Genomic DNA, 21798 nt, shown 5'->3' on the forward strand with positions numbered 1-21798 from the left:
ATTCTCAAATCCTTAAACCTAAACCTACACCTAATCCTAATCTCAACTCCTTAACCTAAACCTAAACTTGAAAACCCAAGCTAAACCCGATCTCAAACCCAAACCCGATTTCCTAAACCTAAACCTTAACCTATTCTCAATTCCCTAAAGCTTTAACCTAAACTTAAACCTATAACTTAAACCTAAACCTAAACCAAAACCTATAACCTAAACCTTAATCTATAACCTGTAAACTTAACCTAAACCTAAAACCTAAACCTAAACCTAAACCTATAACCTAAAACCTAAACCTAAACCTAAACCTAAAACCTAAATGTATTCTCAAATCCCTAAACCTAAACCTACACCTAATCCTAATCTCAACTCCCTAACCTAAACCTAAACCTACATCTAATCCTAATCTCAACTCTCTAACCTAAACCTAAACCTAAACTTGAAAACCCAAACCTAAACTCGACCCCAAACCCGAACCCGATTTCCTAAATCTAAACCTTAACCTAATCTCAATTCCCTAAAGCTATAACTTATAACCTATAACCTAAACCTAACCTAAACTTATAACCTTAACCTTGAAATGGCCAAGCTATATGTCCTAGAGGGGAGGTGAATAGGACTATGCCAAATTAAAAATAAATACTGCGGAATATTAAACAAAGAATAGATAGCACTATACACCAATCACAGTAAAGGAATGGAAAGCAACCTACAACAGAGAAATTAAAATAAAAATTGTTCTAAGGACAACCTTACACCAAAAACCAAAGTTTATGGTAGGACAACCTTATTTCTATAACAAATAATGAAACAAAAGCTCAACGTAATAAATAGATAGCAAAAATATAACGCTGAAATGTAAATCTAAATTATTACAACATTCCCCACTGTGCTTGAATTGAAATGATTACAACATTCACATTCACACATACATTCCACAATTCAGAATGATAAAAGATAGAAAATATAAATCACTCATCCACAACATAAAGAATTATAGTGGTTCGCCTGTGTGTTCACCAACTGTTAAACAACAGCCACACAGAATGCTACTCTACTCCTAATATCCTCACACAGGGGATATTAGCGTTCACTATCAAATAGGTTTTCAAAGGTTTACCCAAAACCTTCACGATTGTATCTTTTTCAAAGGGCTTACGCAATTCAAAAACCCTCACTTCTGAGTTTTCTGGCTCTCCTCAGATAACCAACTACTTTGAGATTTTTCTGGCTTAACCTCAAATAAAACCAAAACAATGTAAATTACACAAATTGTAAAATACCTGATTTTCTCCTTTATTGTAGCAGCCCAGAAGAACCAAGTCGGAGTAGAGATTTGAATGTCCAAGTTCAATGTCCAATACTCACTTTATAATGGTTCTAGGTTCTAATAGATTTTAAATTAAAACACTAGGGCTAGCTCTAATTGATTTTGATTCCAGAAAAAGGAAAACAACAATTCCTCTTTTCAAATTAGATTGGAATACAAGAAACAAAATCAATTAAAAAAGCTGAAGAAAGAGAATATTAAATATGCACACTTAGCTTATATGGAGCACCGACTTATCTTTCAGAAGACCGAATTAATTTGGCTTGAAGTTCTTTAATTTCAATTATCTATAATTCTGAGATTCGTGCTCTATTTATAGGTGAGCAAATCATGCCTTCGACTGGTCTAAGAACCTCTACGACTAGTCGTAAAACCAACAGATATTTGAAAAATTCGGGCGCAATAAGATTTGACAGTTTTACGACTGGTTGTAGATGGTCTACGACTAGTCGTGGGTCTCCTACGACTGGTCGTAGGTTCACGCGACTGGTCGAAGCAAGTCGAATTTTAGTGTTGTACATTGAGTCATAGCTCTACGACAGGTCGAAGATGCAGTCGACACTGTTCCTACGACTGGTCGAACAGTACCCAGGACTAGTCGAAGCCTAAAAGAAAATTTCTGATTTTTGTAACAAACTTACGACTGATCCAGGAATTTCTTAGACAGGTCGAAGCAGTGCTAGGACTAGTCAAACAAGGTCCAAGATTAGTCTTAGAACAGACAAAACTCACTTATAGAAAACATATGAATTATGTATCCAAAATGACCTACTCTAAAGGTCAACCTAAGATCAGTCATATCTCAGGAGTGAAGTAAGGACATTGAACATAGGAGACAAGTGACCTTTGAAAGTAATGGAGCTTGAAGTCTTGATGGAGCTCAAACTTGAGAACTTCTTGAGATCTTGAGTTGTGAACAGTGCTTGATAAACAAAGTTGATCTTGAGTAGAGCATTGTTCTTCACAGATGCAAGCTTCACAGTAGTGTCTTTGGCACCACAAATTTGACAACACAAAGGGCTATAAACTATGGCAGTTACAAACCTAAACCTAAAACCTAAACCTAAACCTATAACCTTAACCTAGACCTAACCTAAACCTATAACCTTAACCTTAACCTAAACCTAAACCTAAACCTATAACCTTAACCTAAACCTAGGTTTTGAGTTTAAAAGTCCATCCTAGGTTTGAACACATTACTCATGTTGGATTTTGCCATAGTTTAGAAGATTTGTGGGTATATTTTTTATTTCTCCATATATGTGTGTTTTTTTTTTCTTTTTGTCTTTCTTCTTTTTGAAATGTGTACAAAGTCATGCTTGATTGATTGTGTCTACAAATGATGTTTTATACAGGCTGACAAACTAAAGAAGTCAGTGGAGGATGAAAGTGATCTTGTGTCGAAGTCCACGGAAGTTACATCTGCAGTTTCAAGGAAAGAAGAAGTTTTATCTTCTACATTTGCTGAAATTGACCGTCTGAAGGAAGAAAATTCTGTAAAAATGTGAGAATTATTGAATGCATATAGAGGGTGTTTATTATGTTGGAGTATATTTGTTTCTTATACATGAGGGCATGCTTTAGTTGTAATTCTTATGATAGGTTGAGCAAAGTGAAGTATTGTTTATGTAGAAATGTGAATGTAGGATGCATTGTATGATTTGATTGCATTTTGTAATAAATGCATCGTTTCATTTTTTTCTGATTGCATTTTATATACTATTTCTATCAGCATTAAGCTTAGATGAGTTATCAATGACAACAGGTTCTTGTAATGGAAACAGGTCGTATTATGATAATTTTTTTTTAAAATAGCTAGAAATATAATCCGTACCTATAGCTACGGCTTTTGTTCGTAGCTCTTAGTATCTAGTGCTACGGATATTATTGGTGTTATTGGTATCTACAGCTACGGATAAAATCCCTTTTACTACGGATTATATCCATAGCATGTCCACCGCTATTGGTGGGATAACTAAAGCTATTGCTACGGATATTATCCGTAACTATTGGTATCTATTGCTACGGACAATATCCATAGCTATTGTTACCTATTGCTACAGATATAGTCCGTAGCAATTGGTACCTTTTGCTACAAATATAGTTCGTAGCTGGACATTTAGCTACCCCACCAATAGCAGCGGAGGTGCTACGAATATAATCCGTAGCAAAAGCCATAGCCTTTGCTCATTTTTCTTATAATGACATAGCATTATAATACCTACACCTTATAGCCCAGCTTGTGTATATTGGGCCTTATAAAGAAGTCCAAATTATTGCGTGATAGGGGGTAAGGAAGCCCACTTATTGTACTTAGACTCGGATTTGCCCTCGGTGGGGGATATTGTGATGCTCCATCATTATGATCACATGTGGGCAGGCGCATGTGGGCGGACACTGAGTGGGCTGGGCATAAGGACCTGAGCGAGCTACCAGTGATTGGCAGACTATTGTGCACACAGTGAAGCCAAAACTTTGTCTCACATCGGGAGCATCGTCCGATGTTGTGGTGGCTATAAGTTGGATTCTTTCCTTAACTATATGACACGTTTTAAATCAATGAGCTTATCTTGATATTTGGACTAGATCTGTCATCCTTTTGTGGACCCCCATCATTTGTATGCATGTTGTGATGGATGTTTGATTAAAGCAGATGTCATTGGGTTGAGACGTTTATGGGACTCCTTGTGAGACGGAGTCATCCCCACATGATCGCAGGATACTGCAGGTTTGATATATGGTGTAGATGAGGCTGATGGTATTCATGGCTCTTTAGGTTTTGCATATTGCATTGCATCATCGGCATCTGATATTTAGTTCACTATGATTCCACATTTACATAATCGATCCGCATTGCATATTCTAATATTGTACGATTTATAAATTGTCAGTATTTTCGCTTACTCTAATATCGTATGATTCATGATCTTACCAGTATTTTCGATATTGTATGATTATGGCATTGTATTGAATACTTGGCACTTACCCTTTACACACACTTACACCACCCTCTAAGCTTTCTATAAGCTTATGCACGATAGATGAGTGCAGGTGATGTTAGGTTACAGCAGTATTGAGCTTGGAGCGTGCAGCGGTCTTCTAGAGCTTTGATTTTCGATATGTGTATGTTTCCTTTTTAGCATTGTATTCAATTGTTCATATTAGTGGATATGTGATGATGATGTTCTCTTTGTGATTTGGGTAAATGTAACGCCCTGAAATTCGGGGGTCGGGCATAACTCAGCTCCCGAGTTCCAAAACATCACTTATGCAACATATTTAATGATGGATGTATGTTGTCTGTATTAGTGCATAAAACATGGAATAGATTAAGCCAAATAGCAAATATAATTCAGGGATAAGTGAAGAAAGCAAGCGGAAGACTTATAGAAATATATGTGTACAAGTACAAATCCCTGAAGTACATATACATACCAGGTCGTAAAGTAAGTGTTGCTATCAAAATTACAAGTATTATATTACATCATTTAATTTCCCAAAAGAAATCCCAGCATCCCGCGCATCAGAACGAGGCTCACTAGAACCCGTCTGAAAACTGCATAAAAGAGAAAGCAGCCTCATCATCATCCATCTCCCGCTCTGCCTCAGAGGTCGCCTCAACATCTGCAACATCAGCAACTAAGACAGAGTCTAGTGGGTGTTTAACACCGCCCCAGAACGTGGGAGTGAGTGATCAACTCAGTGGAATAATAAAGCACAGGTTAACATGTTATCAGTTCAATCAAGCAGTAATGATAAAGCAGAACAATTAAACATGTCCTAAGTACTCTTGTTAATGTAAGGATGTATGCAGAATGATGCGTGCCCTCACGCGTACACCCTCAGCGTCTTCATCTTACGTTACGCATGACATCGCCTCAAAGTGCGCCACGTCTACAAAGCACATGCAAATGCGGTGCATGAACATGATTACCAAGTTGTTATTAGTCCTTTTCATACAGCAGGATTGGGAAGCTAAGGTACCTTCCTCATATCACCATCCAAACAGTGATCCATTCTAGGGTCGTCAGTCCTAGACATCTCATACGATCATATGGTTTGAGGTCATTGTAAAGGGCTCATCACCAATCAATGCACGCCTATTATACCTTCGTTACTACACTAAGGCTCGTCACCTCAATGCAGTATCCAGGTATGCTCAAGGTCACTACAAAGGGCTCGTCACCAATCAATGTAGGCCGACAGCGCGAATATAGTGTCTCATACCACCATAATCGGCTCACGAGTTTAGTTACTCACTGGTCACTATGGGGAGGCTCGTCACCCCAGCGTAGGCCGACAGCTCGACCACGGTGTCCCATACCACCATGTCCGGCTCATGAGTCTTAGCAGATCAAGGTACCATGGTTAATAGGATTTCATTGGTAAGTTTGGTACCCTAGATTCAAGCAGTAGCGTCCATACATGGTGAACATACATCGAACAATCGGGTTACTTGACGAACTCGACTAGTACAAGCGCACGTTGGGTTGAGCGACATAGAGTGCGCAAACACTCTGCGTGGCCAAACCACTGCCGACAACTCTAATACGACTCAGGTTCGTCTAATCACGTCCTACGTGGTGAAAGCAACCTTAGCCACAATCTTAAGGCCGATTACCGATTTCCTGGACTAATGCATAGTCCCACACACATTACACTACAACAAATATTGGTATTGAATGTAGAACAGTAATGGAGCAACAACTCAAATCATGTGGTACTCAAGCATTTGAAGAATATAAACTTAACATGGAATTTCACATAAGTAATACTTGAAATTAAACAATGAGGAATGTAACTTGCAAGAAGCAAATCATACATACTAGTGGGAGAGTTGAGAATCGCTTCTCAACGCCCATACTAGGTTGATATATCACACTTTAGATCATTCAGACATTTCTACAAACACTTAAAATACATAACACAACATACATGACGTATGTTGAAATACGCACATTTGGACAATTCCTTTTGTCAAGGAGTTGTCGCACATACAATTAGCATAAGTACACGACAAATAATCATGGCAAACACAGGTTCATATTTTATACGCATACGATACTTTATACATATACATAGAATACACAAATCTCAATATAACACATGCATATCAGGAACGCAACATAAACATAACATTTGGCATGTGAAATCTCATCCATAGCAAGAATAAACCATTAACTAACATTGAAAGCCTTGAAAACCATAACCTATACACTTAAAGTCCGCACCTTAAGCCAGAAAAGAACACCGAATTGATTTCAGACGATATGTCTTCGTCAATGGCGACAGAATAACCTAAGGCAAGAATAGGAATGAGATACAACAACACCAAGACTATTCTAAGCTCTAACACATATTAGGGTTAGGTTAACTTACCCAAAGATGAACTCAGAATCGCCGGAATAACGATTCTAAAGTGAAGGTTAAAGGATGAAGAAGAACAGGAAAGAATCTAAGATGATTCACCAACTTCTCTCTCACTTTCTCTCTCTTTTCCTCTCTCTTTCTGGCTAGGGTTAGGAAATTCGTATGGAAAAGAGAGCTAGGGTTTTAAGGACTATAAATAGGCCTAAAATTGATAAAAATAACCCCAGGGCCAAGGTATACTTAGTGTATAACCAAAACCAGCCTCTCGCAATCCAACGAAGCACTTCCGGTGGGCTTAAAACCACGAAAGGTCGGACTTAAGCTCACTAACCATGGATCTAGGTCAAGCTGAGTTTTCGTACCGACCGGATCTTCAAATCAGCTGTAGCAGACCACACTCAATTCAACGGTCACAGAATCTCGATCAGGTCCACAAGCACAAGGACATGCCTGGGCCACCTTCCCTGATCATAGGGTGAAATTGGGTCAGAATCCAATGGTCAAATTGCTTAAAATCGTCGCGCAAGCGACACGACTCAGATTTCATAATAGCTTAATAAATTTCCAACCGTTCTCATACTCTTCACTCCGAACTTAATCAAATCGACCCAGAACATCACATGGACTTGATTTTCGAGGTGATGGTCAAGCCCAACATGGTGACCGCAACAGCCTAAGATCATCGCTATCGAACTTTCGACGCGTAGTCTAGGTCCGATCCAGAACTTCCAAAAATTCTCAAGAACAACTGGATTTAGCGATGGATCCTAGATTTCAGAGTAACATAGCGCTAACTAATCTACAGGTTTTGAGTCATGCAGATCCAATTTAAAGTGATTGATGCAAATTTCACAAGCAATCAAGTATAGCGCTAATTACCCCAAAAACAACTACTAGGGAAAGAATAGCACAAAATTTTCAGGGTCATTACAGTAAAGTTATGGTTATGCTTCTTATGAAACAAATGTTCGTTAAAAATCCTCCTTGTAGGATCCTAGGATCGGAATCTAGTGTATGGGCGTTGGAAGCCGAGAATGGGGTACTATGAAGACTGCCGGCACCGGATTCAATGATCGAAAATTTTGTGAGCCCAGTTTCCGAGTTTGGGGCGTGACAATATGGGTCGTAGTTGTCATGTTATATCTTCACTTCCTTTACTACCAAATGAAAGCCTAGCTATTGGTGTCATACCCTAAGGCCCACAATGGGATGAACTGTTCCATTCACCTTTTTGGTCAGCTCGTCGTGGGCCTAAAAAGTTCTGACTTGGGCATTATTCACTTCTAACATACATCACAGTGAGCCTAGAATGTTTTAATAGTGGGTGCCATTATCACCAATATTTTCTATTATGTGGCCCACACAATCTCTGGATTGGCTGATATTTGGGCCCTAACCCTAAAATGACACAGCAAAAAGGATGGGCGGCATGGATTATACACATACATCAATGTGGGCTTCACGAGTTGGGCCTTGCCCATGCCCAAAAAAGGTTTTCGTCCACCACGTCACTTTCTCAGCATTAAATACGACGTAACTTCTTATTACTGGAAAACCGTACAACAACTGGAAAACCGTACAACTACTGAACTAAGGACAAAGGCATTTTGGTCCAAGTAATTTTCAGAAGCTTGTCAAAAGGCCACACTCGTAATATTTGAAAGGTTGAATCTCTTTCAAGAATTTAACCATACATCGAGGCTTGTATGATCAATTTCCCTAAATGTCATGGATGGCCAACATGGAATAACGTTTGACCACTACCAAAAAATCAAGCAAAGGCTACGGACTTTGGAAGTTTTTAGCTACGAATATAAACCGTAGTGAATATGCTACAGATTTAATCCGTACCTAAAACCTACTTAATATGTAGCTAAAACTTATATCCCACCATAATCTTATTAGAGATTGATGGTGCTTAAGGGGCTCCATGGGGTCCATTGGAATATATGTGTTTTATCTAAGCTGCCCATCAATTTTGATATATAATTTTAGTAGATAAGCCCAAAAAGTAGGTAGATTGAAGCTCTAAGTGGACCACACCATTAGAAATAAATAAATAAAAAAATTCTATCGTTAATATTTTATGCGGTCCGCTTACAGCTTCGATCTGACTCATTTTTTGGATCAACCCTTAAAATGATCCATTAAAATGAACGGCGGGAGTAGATAAATAACACATATCACGGTGGGCCCCACAAGACCTAAAACTAAGCACTAAAAAGTTCCGTCCGTCACCCCCCAAAACACAATCCCCCGCTATTCCTCCCGTGCGCGTCCATCTCCCAAGACCCAAATAAGGAATGAAATCCCTCAGGGCCCGTTTGGCCGGGTGGATTGGGAGGGATTGAATGGTATTAGGGTGGATGGCATGGATTTCTAGGTAATAATGGTGTTGTCGGTGGATTGTCTGGAGATCCATGGGATTGCTATATCCAGTCTGTTTGGCACGCCCGGGCAAACCCGGGATTAAACCTTCTCATCCCTTCCAATCCCTCAAACCAAACACGTCCTAGGCAAATTTGAAAGGATTAGGGTGGATTGGATGGGATTTAAAGGTAATGATGGTGTTGTCAGTGGATTGTCTTAAGATCCATGGGATTGGGATCAGATCACCGACTCTGTTTGGCACGGCAGGCCAATCCTGGGATTTGACTTCTAATCCCTTCCAATATCATCCAATCCCCTCCAATCCGACCGGCCAAACGGGCCCTCAATCTCTCTCGCGCACCCGCCCCTCTGCCAAAGCCCAAACATTTTCTCTCTCCCGCGAGGTCGCCCCTTCCAAAACCAAAACCCTCTCTCTCTCTCGCGTGGCCGACCCTCTGTTTCCCAACCCTCTCTCTCTCATTAGGGTTTTAAAAACCTCCTTTCGTCATAAACCTACATTAGATTTGATTGAAGAGCGATTTGCTCTATTTTTCCTATTTTTCTCTTGTTTTTACAGAACTTAGGGTTTGGAGATGCTTTCTTGAAGAAATTCCAGCTTTTTCTTTCTTTCTTCTTATGAGGTGAGAATCTGGAAATTCGGTCTCATCTTTGTAAAATTTCAATGATTTTTTTTCTTAAAGAGTTTCAGCAGCTCCCAGCAATCATCCCTACCATAAGTAGTCGGCCCCACCCACCGCTCCTTCAATTAAAGACCCTAACACCCATGCCACCACTTCCAATCCCACTAGTGAAGAGTTCTTATTCTCTCTCTCTCTCTCTCTCTCTCTCTCTCTCTCTCTCACTCCCACAATCATAATCATCTTCTTCTTGTTGTTTTTTCTCTTCCTTAGAAATGTTATTTCAATGCCTTCTTTGCAAGTCCGTATGATCTTCATATCTAGTCTTCCGACCGATCTCAAAGAGAGAGAACTCCAGAACCAGGTGAGATGGTTGTTGGGCTATGAGGCTTCTCAGCTGAACTTCAAGGGTGAACAGTCAATGGGCTTTGCCCTCTTCTCCACTGCCCATCTTTCACTCGCTGCCAAAGCCGTCATTCAGGTATAATAGTCTTCGGTGAAAATAAAATTCTGCTCATGCCATCCTCTTTACTCACATCGAGTATCTTTGAATGGTTAAATTTTTAGGTTTTACAGGACATGGTTTTCAATGCAGAATCCAAGTATGTTCTTCATGCAGAGATGGCAAAGAATAATCTTTTCATCAAAAGATGTGATATTATTTGTCAATTTAAGTTCATACCTGTGGGGTCCATGTTTGAGTGGTCTAAGCTGATGATATAATGTGCCCCATTGCAGATGAACATTGCAAGGAAATCTCCCAGGTGGGAAAACCTAACCATTTTAAGTAAGAATATGCTACAACAATTTATATTCAAGTAAGAAAATGTTGTATATTATCTATGTATAATCTTGCAGTCCAGGAGATTTTTAGTGCATGAGCCATCAATGGATGGATCCACCATATCAATTGTTTGGATCACTCAAGCCGTGGGTCCCACTTGTACAAAATGGAAACCTACTCTATTCTCCATAATGTCAGCCCTAGCATTGCATTAATACCTCTTTATTTATCCATGGTTTGTTGTTTCATTACTAAATTTTGGTGGACTATGATTCTTCATAGAGTTGATGCCTTGAAATGTTTCTTCATGTTTCTTCACCCCAAGTAAAAATTTTGAATTCTTATGCTCTTGAAATTTGAATTATGATGGTCGATCTTGAATTGGTATTTAATAATTGGGTTGTCTGAGACATTCATATCTTATGATCAGATGAATGAATAGGGATTGATTTCTACGGGCTTTGGTTGCACATGCTGCAGTTCTTGTAAGAAAATAGAATATAGTTTTGAATGTATTTCCAATGTAGTGAATTTTTAAAGTTGTATCTAGTTGTAAACAAGGGCACTTCTGTGATTTGAGGCTTCATCTCATCAACAATAATGCCAGGTTTGCTATTTTAAGTTACTAGATTGTAATATCTTACTGATTGGATGTTTCTGAGTGTCCAAAAATAGTTGGACATCAAGTTTTAGAAAGGCCCACTTATTCAATCGTTAGGATCACAATGTGGGGTAATTTGAAGATAATTCTCATGTTTCAAATGTCCATGCGATATTTCACATTTTACTCTAGTGTAACAAACTTAAGATTTAAAACTTTCTGAAAGAAAGTTGATAATTGAATATTAATTGATTTGGAGGCTATGTATTGCTGATTTTCTCCAGGCCATGACTGTCCAACAAGTTAAGGCATCTATGGATCTAAAGAAAGAAATGGGAAGATTAATAATTGAACAAAAGTATGGGGAAGCATTCACTCCCATGAATTGTTGGATGTTTATTTGGTTTTTAGATGATGCATATTTTGCTTAGTTTTTCAGAGTTTATAATTGAGTAGATGAGCATGTGCTCTTGAAGTATTGTCTCTGTTTTTTTTATGACATCTCATCCCTGTCCTTTTCTATATTTTTAGTTCTTTTATTTTGGGGCATAACTTTTCTGTATGATGATATTCATTGTAGGATCAATCAATTCATACTGTAGATTTGAGTCCATACTCATCTTTTGATATTTTTAGGTTACAAATGGATTATTGCCACTACAAAAGCTTTATCCAAGCAGAATCTACCAAAATCACTAGGAAATTAATTTGGGTTTGTTTTGGATTTTTGAGTTTTTAATTCCAATTGCATAATCTAATGCAATCATTCCATTTAGGTTTTCTTTCTGTTTTTTCATGATGATTGATTGCTTTTATTTAGCTGGTCGTTGAAAAGGGAACTGGTGACCTACACAACTACCTGTAGTTTACCTAACACACAATCCACTTTTACAAGCATTTTGTGCCAGGGTCCAATTGGAAACAAAATTCCAAAGGCACATCTTTTTTCATATGCAGGCTAGTGCATTCAAAGGGCCTATTTTCACCCATGCAGATGTCGAGCCCGATATGGTGGTGAAGGGAAAGGTACTTTTTTTTCCTGCATTCATTGTTACTTCTGTTTTGCTGACAGTCTTCAAGCCACTCTTTGTTTGTTTGTAATGGTATTAATACTTGATTTATGCATAGACTATGTACCTAGCTCCAATGGAGAAATCATGTGCAAGGATGGGCTTTTTTCATCATTTGAGTTGATGTTTTACAATGGAATTTGTTCGCTCCCTTTCCTGCTAATATTTATAATCTGTTCCACTTAAATTGAGGTTTCTGCATCATTAGTTACTACCATTTGCAGGCTATGGATATGGATTTTTCATTTTTACAATGATGCATTGTATTCGAATCTGTTTGTTGGAAGTCAGAACCCACTCGATGAATCATAGTTCGAAAGCTTGACCTGACTCAGAGGAGTTGACTCAACCAGGTTATATCTAGACTCAGAGAAAATCACATTTCAGTCACAAACCTTTAAAAAAAAAAATAAATAAATAAATAAAATTGTAGTAGTTACTTTGACTGAGTTAGGTTTTCAAGTTTTAAGCAATGAGATGAACGGTCTAGACTTGGGTTAAGAATCAAGAGATACTATTTGTAAAGTTTTCTAAGGACACAATTGAGAGCTTTCAGTCAATCAAGGTTGTAGAAGTCTTTTATTTTATTAGAAGATGGATTCCTGATTTTTCAAAGGAGATTACCTAACTTGCCCATAGTTAGCCTGCCACTACTCCCATCAAGCACATGAATCAAAATCTTTTTTTGTCACTTCCCATGTCGCTGAAATTGCATATGATATGCACTGCTCGAGGTACCCATTTTTGCTTCCTTTATGCATTATGGATTTTTTATTTTTATTTTTTTATTTTTGCTTAATTTTAGAACTCTTGAATACTGCTGATGTGCACTGCCCTTGAATGTTGACTTTCCTGCAATGAGTTCTAGGTAAGAATTTGTTGAAGGTCATAGCCCTGTTCAACTTGAGAATGACATGCACAGTGGCTACACTTTGATCTGGCTGGTCCATACTTTGTATGCAATTCCTCTTGCAACTGTTTTATGGGTGTTCTTAAAGTGGAATGCTGTTGTGTTATGTAGGTGATCAAGATGCTATCCAGTATAGGTGTAGAGAGGCACCAAAAGCTGTCATAGAGCTTGAAAATTATGGGTTGCCATTTTCCCGAACTGAAGAAGGGAAAATATATCAGCTTGCAATTGGTGGTCAAAGCCTGAATTTCGGAAAAGGTTCACATACTCAACTTTGTTATAGGGGTAGTTAGTTTCACGAGTTATCTATAACATTTCCTGATTTTTACCATCTTCCGTGTTGCAATTATAGGTGGGCAGGCCTATCGCTATGCATGTGCTGTCGATCGAACTGGTCATGCTTTATTGCACATGCTTTATGGCCAGGCAATGAGACAATACACAGTTCTTCGTGGAATACTTTTCTTTGGATCTTATAATGGACAGTACGGGTAAGTTACTTTCTGAGTGATATATTTCTCCACCCAAAAAATTGACCTAATCTCGCTTTCCTCTGATTTGAATTTGAACTTTTTGTGGTTCTCACTTGTCAAACACATGTTGAGTGTGATACAATTGAATTGCTTCAGTGCAGATAGAAAGTGCTGAATGATTATCTTTTGAATTTTATTTGGCATTCTTTTCCATTATGTGGGAAATCATAAGGTGATAACTTGACATATTAAGGTAGGATACACCAGATAACTGAAGTATGGACCAGCCAGATTCATGTGCTTTTCTTCCTATTGCTGAAAGAAAGACTGACAAAAAAAAAAAACAGTTTTGGATTGAGAAAATCAGTAAGAGAGAAAAATGCTAGCATTGTTTGAGAAATCAATGGCAAAGAGCCCAGAAGGGTTGAAGTTTTGAACATCCACTCAATGAGTTGAAGCCAATGGTGAGGGTTAATAGTCAAGGCCAGGTGTGCGGTTCAAATTATAAGGTCGATGCGGAGTCGAAGAAGGATACCGGCATGCCTAGAGTCGGGAGCGCTGTAAATTGGTCTGCGCACTACTGATCTAATATCCACCACCCAGGGAGGCTTTGTTATAGTGTGGCCTCTGGCTGGTATTTATCATCCTATTCATAACATGGACATCATTTCTAGTTCTTATATGATTGACTTTGTTGCTTTTATATAAAAGGATGTTATGACTCTCGGGCATGTTTAAATTAATAGATTTTCTTTATATGAAGTTTTTATCCCTTGATTTGGGTGTTCTGAAACACTAAAAATAAAATAAAAATGTGTTTTTCTTCCTTGCGTTTGCTGACTTCACTTGTCTCCTTTTTTATCAAGGAAATGTCATATTAAAACTCATTAGGCACTAAGCTTTTGGCTCAGCAAGCCTTGCTTGTTGCATAGACCATTACAAATCCATCATGGAATGTAACCGGTTAATGTTTCCATGCTGCAAATTGTAGTGTTCTCTTTCAAGAGATATGACCGATATGACCGATATGTAAAGATGCGCCTAGATAAAGTTTCAGAGTTGATACACAATTCTACCAATCACCAAAACTTGGATAGTACAGGCATTTCTGTTCACTTACAAGAGATAATTGATATGGTGAGACCATTCCTTTTGTGTCAATTTCATTCCTCTTTGAGTTTTTATTAATTCCTTATGGAAAAAAAAAAATGGTCATACATGATGCACTTCTTTCACTTTGTCCTTTTTCCCCCAATGGTCATTCCGATTTATGAATGTCATAACTATTTGTAGGATGATGGAACATATGAAGCTGTTGCAGGAAGTGACTTTGTCATTACTAGAGTTGCATTTCGAGACAACTCTTTAAAGTACTACATAAATGACCGTGAAGTAATTTTACAAAGGTCGCTAACAAATTGAAAGGAAGAGGAGTAGACTTGGACTTAGAAGTAATTTTACAAAGGTCGTCAAGATTTGTATTTTCAGCATTATTGTAATTGTAATTGATTCATTATTGAATGAATGAATGATTGTAATTAAATGAATGAATGATTATGCAGGTGGTAAATGAATGAATTATTATAATTTTTTTTAAATGTAGGCAGTAGCTACGGATATTGAGCGTAGTTGGTAATCTGACAACCGTAGCTATTATTAAATTCAGTATATTGCTACGAATCTAGCACTACTTTTATCTACAAATACTATCCGTAGTTGTACGTACTTTTTGCTACAAAAATGGTTGCTACAGATTATATCTGTAGCTATTGTAATCTATGGTTATAGATTAAATCTATAACCATAGATTTTAGACCTATTGCTACGGCACCTACGACTACAATCGTGCTACAGACTAAAATCGTAGCCATATGTCTATGTCTATAGATTAAATCCATAGCTTTTGTCCAGTTTTCTAGTAATGGATCCACTAATTGGCAGCTCTTTGGGCATTCTTTAGTGAATCCCAGTGCATCTGGACATCTATACATGGGTCCATTGTTCACAACCCCAAGTGTAGGGTCATAATGTAGTAATAATCTCGGTAAGACCAAGGTCGAATTCACAGGGACTTAACCTTATACGTATTCTGAAAGTAACCAGAACTAGAACTAGAAGAAGATGTAATCTAAATTAGGAGAATGTAAGATAATAATTGTAAAGTACTTAACTAAAACTTGTAAAATTTAAAGGTGGGAAATTAGGGTTTCTAAGGATCCACTTGTAGAGATGAGGGAGATCTATGCTTGATTCAAAACACAACTGAAATCAGAATCCCATCTTCATCCAATTGGAAGATATCTCATTAAAACTCAACTATGAACTTCATTTAATCTAGTTCTCAAGATATGAGAGGTATTAGAACTAGAATTGATTCCATCACAAAACCATGCCCATGAAACAAAGCAAACAACAGAATTTAACCAATCCACAACCAATCTAAGAGAGTTATGAACGCTAGGAAGGATTCTATCATCCAACCATGTCCATGAGATGATGGTGAACAACAGAGTTCCGATGCTCACAACCTCGATACATGCACAAAGTATACTCAAAGCTATCGCAGATCTAGTGTAATTTAAGTCACAACAAACCATTAAAAACTATGAATATTCCTCATAATCAAACCAAAATCAAAGATAGTTCAACTTAAACATGAATCAAAAGCATAGAGAGCATCCCATCACGCTACAAGCTTCACCTCTTAGCCCTAGCTAAGAGGTTTAGCTCATCATAGACATGATCAAGCTATAACTCAGAAAAACATCAAGGAAAACAAATAAAACTAAAGAAGAGGAAGAGAAAAACTCATCCGGCCCACGTCTCTCTCTCTTTCTCTTGCCTTTGCTTCCCACGTCCAAGGATGCCCTTCTCTCTCTCTCTTCTTTTCTCCTTTTATAGCCAAGGGAGGTCGGCTAGAGACAGTGGAGAGAGTCGGTTGCTGCATAAGGAGTTATACACTCCCTTTCGCAGCGAAAGAAAACGCAAACTAAGCTACAGTTAGAAGAGATTTTGGTGTCGTTTTTCATCTCAGCTCCTGTTCTGTCTTCATGGCTATGGCCGTGGCCCCCTTTTTGAGATTTTGGACGGTCTGAATCTTACATCCGACCCTTCCCTTGATCACATAGTGGCCCACAGAGGGCTGGACGCTGCTGCGCACGTTCCTGCGCATGAACCTACGCAGGGATTTGCGTTGGGCGACTGGTATGCATCAAAAGAGAAATTCACTCCGTCCATTGGATTCATGGTGAAATTTTAGTCAAGAATGGATGGTTTTACTTGAGTTTGGTGCCGCCCAAGGGATCAAATCTTCCTGCCGTTCATCTTGCGTTTGATGGTGAACTTCATGTGTGCACATGCATGGTTGTAGAAAGACACCATGGTTGTGGTCGGCCTCACCGTCTAGACACGTTGGATGGTTCAGATCAACCATCAGGACAACAGTGGTGGGCCACTTGTCATCTCAGCGAACTGACGTCTGCACTTGCTGTGTAAATGAGAGCCAAGTTGGGTCAGCTACCTTTGACCGGACTCTCCGGTCCGATGCGGTGCCGCTGTGCACCTTCCGTGCACATTCACCAATGCATGTGGGGTACACTATGATGTTCATGAGAAATCTGCACCGTCCATTCAGTTTATCATCTAATTTAAGGAGTTGAGACCAAAATTGAAGCATATCCAGGGATCAAGTGGGCCCAAAATCGGTGGTTTTGTAGCTGATCTCTCTGTTGGGCCACTTCCACAAAAATCCAATGGTTGAAATTTTATGTGTACGGTTACTTTATGATCCTTAGGCCAAATATAAAGTTCGAGTCAAATGGATGGTGGGAACCCTATGATCTTCCATTCAAGAGATTTTCAAGCCTCTTTATCGTTAATCATTGGGTTTTCTCGGATCTTTGGCATGTGAATTCTTCGATCTCGGTCCCCTAAGATCCGTCCCTTGCCTTGGTGATTCTTAAGCATCAAATTCATTCCTTTAGCACCCTTTTTCAATCTAAGCTCTTAAATTCACCTTGCAACAAAAACATGATTAAAATGGAATGTTAAGCATTATCATGTTCATAAAACCAAGTAATAATTGGGTCTAATATGCAATATTTGACCCTCAACATCCATAAAACTTAAAACAAGGGGCTACGCATTACTCTTGGATCGAATTTGAAATTCTACTCAGGTTCCACCTTTAGATGAAGGCTCTGCTGTGCACAACTGCTGCATGTTACGCAATAGAGAAAAGAAAATCTTGAGTACAAATTTTATGTGCAAAAAATCTTTTCAGGAAAAAAAACAGCAACACTAAGAGATAATCAATCCATTATATCATAAACATACAATAGATGGAACAAGTTACATATTTGAAAACTCTCTTCTTTGTAGACGAAATCCCTTCTCGAAACCCTAACTTTTCTTTTAGAAGAACGAGATTCCTCCTAATTACATTTACAATTGTATATAAATCCCTCTTTATATTATTAAGAAACAATCCCGCACTTCATAAAACTTACGTGTATCTGATTGGTCGAATCAGTTGTCACCTTCGGTCAGACTGAGTCGAGCCAATGATATATTCGGTCGAACCTTAAATGACCAAATTAGAATAGCAAGCAACTTGTCTAAATTAGGAGTTTTTGGTTAGACCGAGTTAGGTTTCGATTGAACCGAAACCATCCAAAACATCATAGCGAGCAACAGTTCAAAAATACAATTTTTTATCATATTGAGTATGAATTTGGTTGGATTTAAACAAGGTGTCTGCATAGATTAAAGGCAACCTAACAACAATCTCCACCATGCCTTTAACATTTCAGCTCCACTACTCTAAGTTGCTATCACAATCTCTAACCATCTTTAACACAGTTTCATCATTATTTCATGTGCACACTTTGTCTTTAATTCTTCTTGGCCAAGCCCAGAGAAGTTGAGAAAAACTTTTTTTTACAGGATAAAATGATGGAGAACATTAATGTGTTTAGTCTGAAAATGAAACACCGGGTTCTTTGCCAAACTGATTGCGCTCTCGTTGTCATAATGTACAAGCATGACCATAACTCATTCATCATCCTTTTCAACCTAAAACTTCCTTGAATACTTATTTGATTGCCATATACTTAGCTTTGATTATGGAAAAAGCAACCACAGAATGAAGCTTCAATATCCAACTGATTGCTCCACCCGTTAACATGAACGAGTAACCAAAAGTCGACCTTATGTTATCCACATTACCAGTATAATCGATGTCCACATAGCTTACTAGTTTCTCCTTAGCTTTATTAAATATTAAGACATAATTAATCGTATCTTATATGTACTGACGTTACAATTTCATAACCTCTCGATTTTTCTTACTGGGGTTCGACATATAACTACTCACAACACCCACTACATGTAAAATATTCAGTCTAGTACAAGTCACAACTGTCAACTGTGCCTGAGTAGGGAAAATGAGATATATATCGCTTTGTTGCATCTGACTAAGGACGTTACTCTAAAGAAAGTTGAAAGTGACACTACAAGAAATAGCGTTTTTAGCGACGAATTTTTTACAGACGAAAAAAATTTCATCGGTAAAAGTACTGTTTTACCGATGAACTTTTTTTTCGTCAGAAATATTTTTTTTACTAACGAAAATTTTCATCGATAAAAGTAATTTTCCCTCTAGTTTGAAAATTTTCCCTCTAAGAGTTTTACCGACGAAAAAAAAGAGAACCACTTTTATCGATGAAAATTTTCATCAGCAAAAGTGTTGTGTATTTAAGTAAGAAAATTTTCGCCCTGACTTTTACCAACGAACCAAAACCATCGGGAATAATATTTTTACCGCCGAAACTGTTCGTCGATAAAAGTGTTGTATTTAACTTGGAACATTTTCCACTAAGAGTTTTACCGACGAACATATTCATCGGTAAAAATCAGAGAAAGACTTTTACCGACGAAAGTTTTCGTCGGCAAAAGTGTTGTGTATTTAAGTTAGAAAATTTTCACCCTGACTTTTACCAATGAACCAAAACCGTCGGGAATAATATTTTTACCGACAAAATTGTTCGTCAGTAAAAGTGTGGTATTTTTAACTTTAGAAAATTTTCCACTAAGAGTTTTACCGGTGAATATTTTCGTTAGTAAAAATCAGAGACTTGTACCGGCGAAAGTTCTCGTCGGCAAAAGTGTTGTGTATTTAAGCTAGAAACTTTTCTCCCTAACTTTTACTGACGAACCAAAACCATCAGGAATACTATTTTTACCGACGAAAATTTTCGTCAGTAAAAATATTATATTTTCCCCTGTCAAGATTTTCAGGGTGAGTTTTACCAACAAACTAAAACCGTCGGTAATGATAGTTTTACCGAGAAAACTTTCCGTCGGCAAGTGTTCTGTTTTTCACTTGGAAAATTTTTACCCCAAGTTTTACCGACGAACTAAAACTGTTTTTACTGACGAAAATGTTCGTTGGTAAAAGTGTGATATTTTTAAGATAGTAAATTTCACACTAAGACTTTTTACCGACGAAAGCTTTCGTCAGGAATAATGACATAATTTTTGACTAAGAAAATTTTCCCACTACCTTGAAATGTTTCCCACTAAGAGTTTTATTGACAAACAAAAGCCGTCAGGAATAATTTTTTACCGATGAAAAGTATGATATTTTTACAATGAAAAATTTTGCACTGACTTTTACCGATGAACACGTTCGTCGAGAATAATGACATAATTTTTAACTTAGAAAATTTTCGCGCTGTAGTGAAAAATTTCCCACTAAGAGTTTTACCGATGCACGAAAGCTGTCGGGAATAATGTTTTTACCGACGAAACATTTTGTCGGTAAAAGTGTTCTGTTGTTCACTTAAAAAAATTTGGCCCTAAGTTTTACCGACAAACCAAAACCATCAGGAATAATGTTTTTTTCCAACGTAACGTGTTGCCAGTAAAAGTGTCGTATTTTTAAGATAGAAAAGTTTTCGCTGAGAGTTTTACTGACGAATAGTTTCGTTGTGAATAATGATCTAATTTTTAACTTAGAAAATTTTCCCACTGTCTTGAAAAAGTTTTGCGGTAAGAGTTTTACCGACGAACTAAAACCGTCGGGAATAATATTTTTACCGACAAAAATGTTCATCAGTAAAAGTGTTCTCTAACTTCAAGTATTTTCACCCTGACTTTTACTGACGAATCAAAACCATCGGGAATAATATTTTTACTGACAAAATTATTTTTACCGACAAATAATATCATTGGTAAAAGTGGTCTATTTAAGTTAGAAAATTTTCGCCTTGACTTTTACCAACGAACCAAAACCGTCGGGAATACTCTTTTTACCGACGACGAATGATTTCATCGGTAAAAGTGGTCTATTTCTGTTAGAAAATTTTCGCCCTGACTTTTACCGACGAACCAAAACCGTCGGGAATACTCTTTACCGACAAAAAGTTTCATCAGTAAAAGTGTTAATTTTTCAACAAATATTTAATTTATTTATATTATATTATATTATATTTTATATATATATATATAGTTTTTATATCTTACAAGTGGAATTGTTTTATATATATAATTAAAAGGTAATATTTAAATGATTTGTAATATCACATGAAAAAGAATATTGAAAAGTTTAGAAATTTTAACTATGTTTGAGAAAAATTTTGAGAAGAAAATAATGCTTTTAAAGAAAAAAAAATCAGCATTTTGAAATTTTTGAGAAGAAATTAAAATATGAGAAAATTTTTGAGATTTTGAAGATAAAAATTCAGAATTTGTATTTTAAATATTTTTTGAAATATTTTTTAATAAAAGTGATATTTTGTTAAAAGAGAAAAAATATACATTTTGAAAAAAAAATGTTATTTTTAAAAAGAAATTGAATTTTATCTGTAAAAAATAAAATTACTAAATTATTAGGCACATCCACTAATTGAACCTTTAACTGTTTTTGGACAATCTGATCAGTTTAAATTGAAGAGTAAATAACTTCAGATGTTTAAATCAAAATTCACTCAAATTGTTGATCAATCTTGTTTGCCCAATATCTTTCTCATATGTAGCATGATTGGGGCGAGTAACTAGTCAAATTGAGGGTAGTGATTAGTAAAATAGAGTGAATGGACCAGACATGTAAAATGGGCCAAATATTCTGGTCAAAATTCTAACCCAACTTATTGACCTTATGAGAACCTAAGAATTGATATTAATAAGTATTGTGGGCCCCGTCATGATGTATGTCGAACATCAACACCGTGGATTTGATGTGTCCCCTTTAGGTTATG

The 21798-nt window shown here is 37.2% G+C and overlaps 1 protein-coding gene across 5 annotated transcripts; it reads left to right on the forward strand.

The window, feature by feature from the left end:
* The first annotated feature begins 9911 nt into the window (after positions 1–9911).
* Positions 9912–13816, forward strand: LOC131219313 (succinate dehydrogenase [ubiquinone] flavoprotein subunit 1, mitochondrial-like). Of its 5 annotated transcripts, XM_058214376.1 has the most exons (6): positions 9912–10183; positions 10279–10466; positions 12045–12113; positions 12216–12246; positions 13179–13325; positions 13420–13816. In XM_058214376.1, exons 2-6 carry the CDS (start codon positions 10425–10427, stop codon positions 13560–13562), a joined length of 432 nt encoding a protein of 143 aa, XP_058070359.1. In that variant the 5' UTR covers positions 9912–10183; positions 10279–10424; the 3' UTR covers positions 13563–13816. The 5 variants fall into 5 exon arrangements, 3 of the variants coding, with proteins under 3 accessions (XP_058070359.1, XP_058070358.1, XP_058070357.1); XM_058214375.1 differs by having other exon boundaries at positions 9912–10466; XM_058214374.1 differs by lacking the exon at positions 10279–10466.
* The last annotated feature ends 7982 nt before the right edge of the window (positions 13817–21798 follow it).

Source organism: Magnolia sinica, chromosome 11, assembly GCF_029962835.1.
Source record: "Magnolia sinica isolate HGM2019 chromosome 11, MsV1, whole genome shotgun sequence".
Classification (NCBI taxonomy): Eukaryota; Viridiplantae; Streptophyta; class Magnoliopsida; order Magnoliales; family Magnoliaceae; genus Magnolia; species Magnolia sinica.

What these genes read in the sequence shown, in the direction of transcription:
- LOC131219313 (XM_058214374.1), top strand. Translation starts at nt 9,989, where the DNA reads ATGCCTTCTTTGCAAGTCCGTATGATCTTCATATCTAGTCTTCCGACC. An exon ending in CTGCCAAAGCCGTCATTCAG is followed by an intron (nt 10,184 to 12,044) that starts GTATAATAGTCT and finishes TTTCATATGCAG; the next exon opens with GCTAGTGCATTCAAAGGGCC. An exon ending in AGCTCCAATGGAGAAATCAT is followed by an intron (nt 12,247 to 13,178) that starts GTGCAAGGATGG and finishes TGTGTTATGTAG; the next exon opens with GTGATCAAGATGCTATCCAG.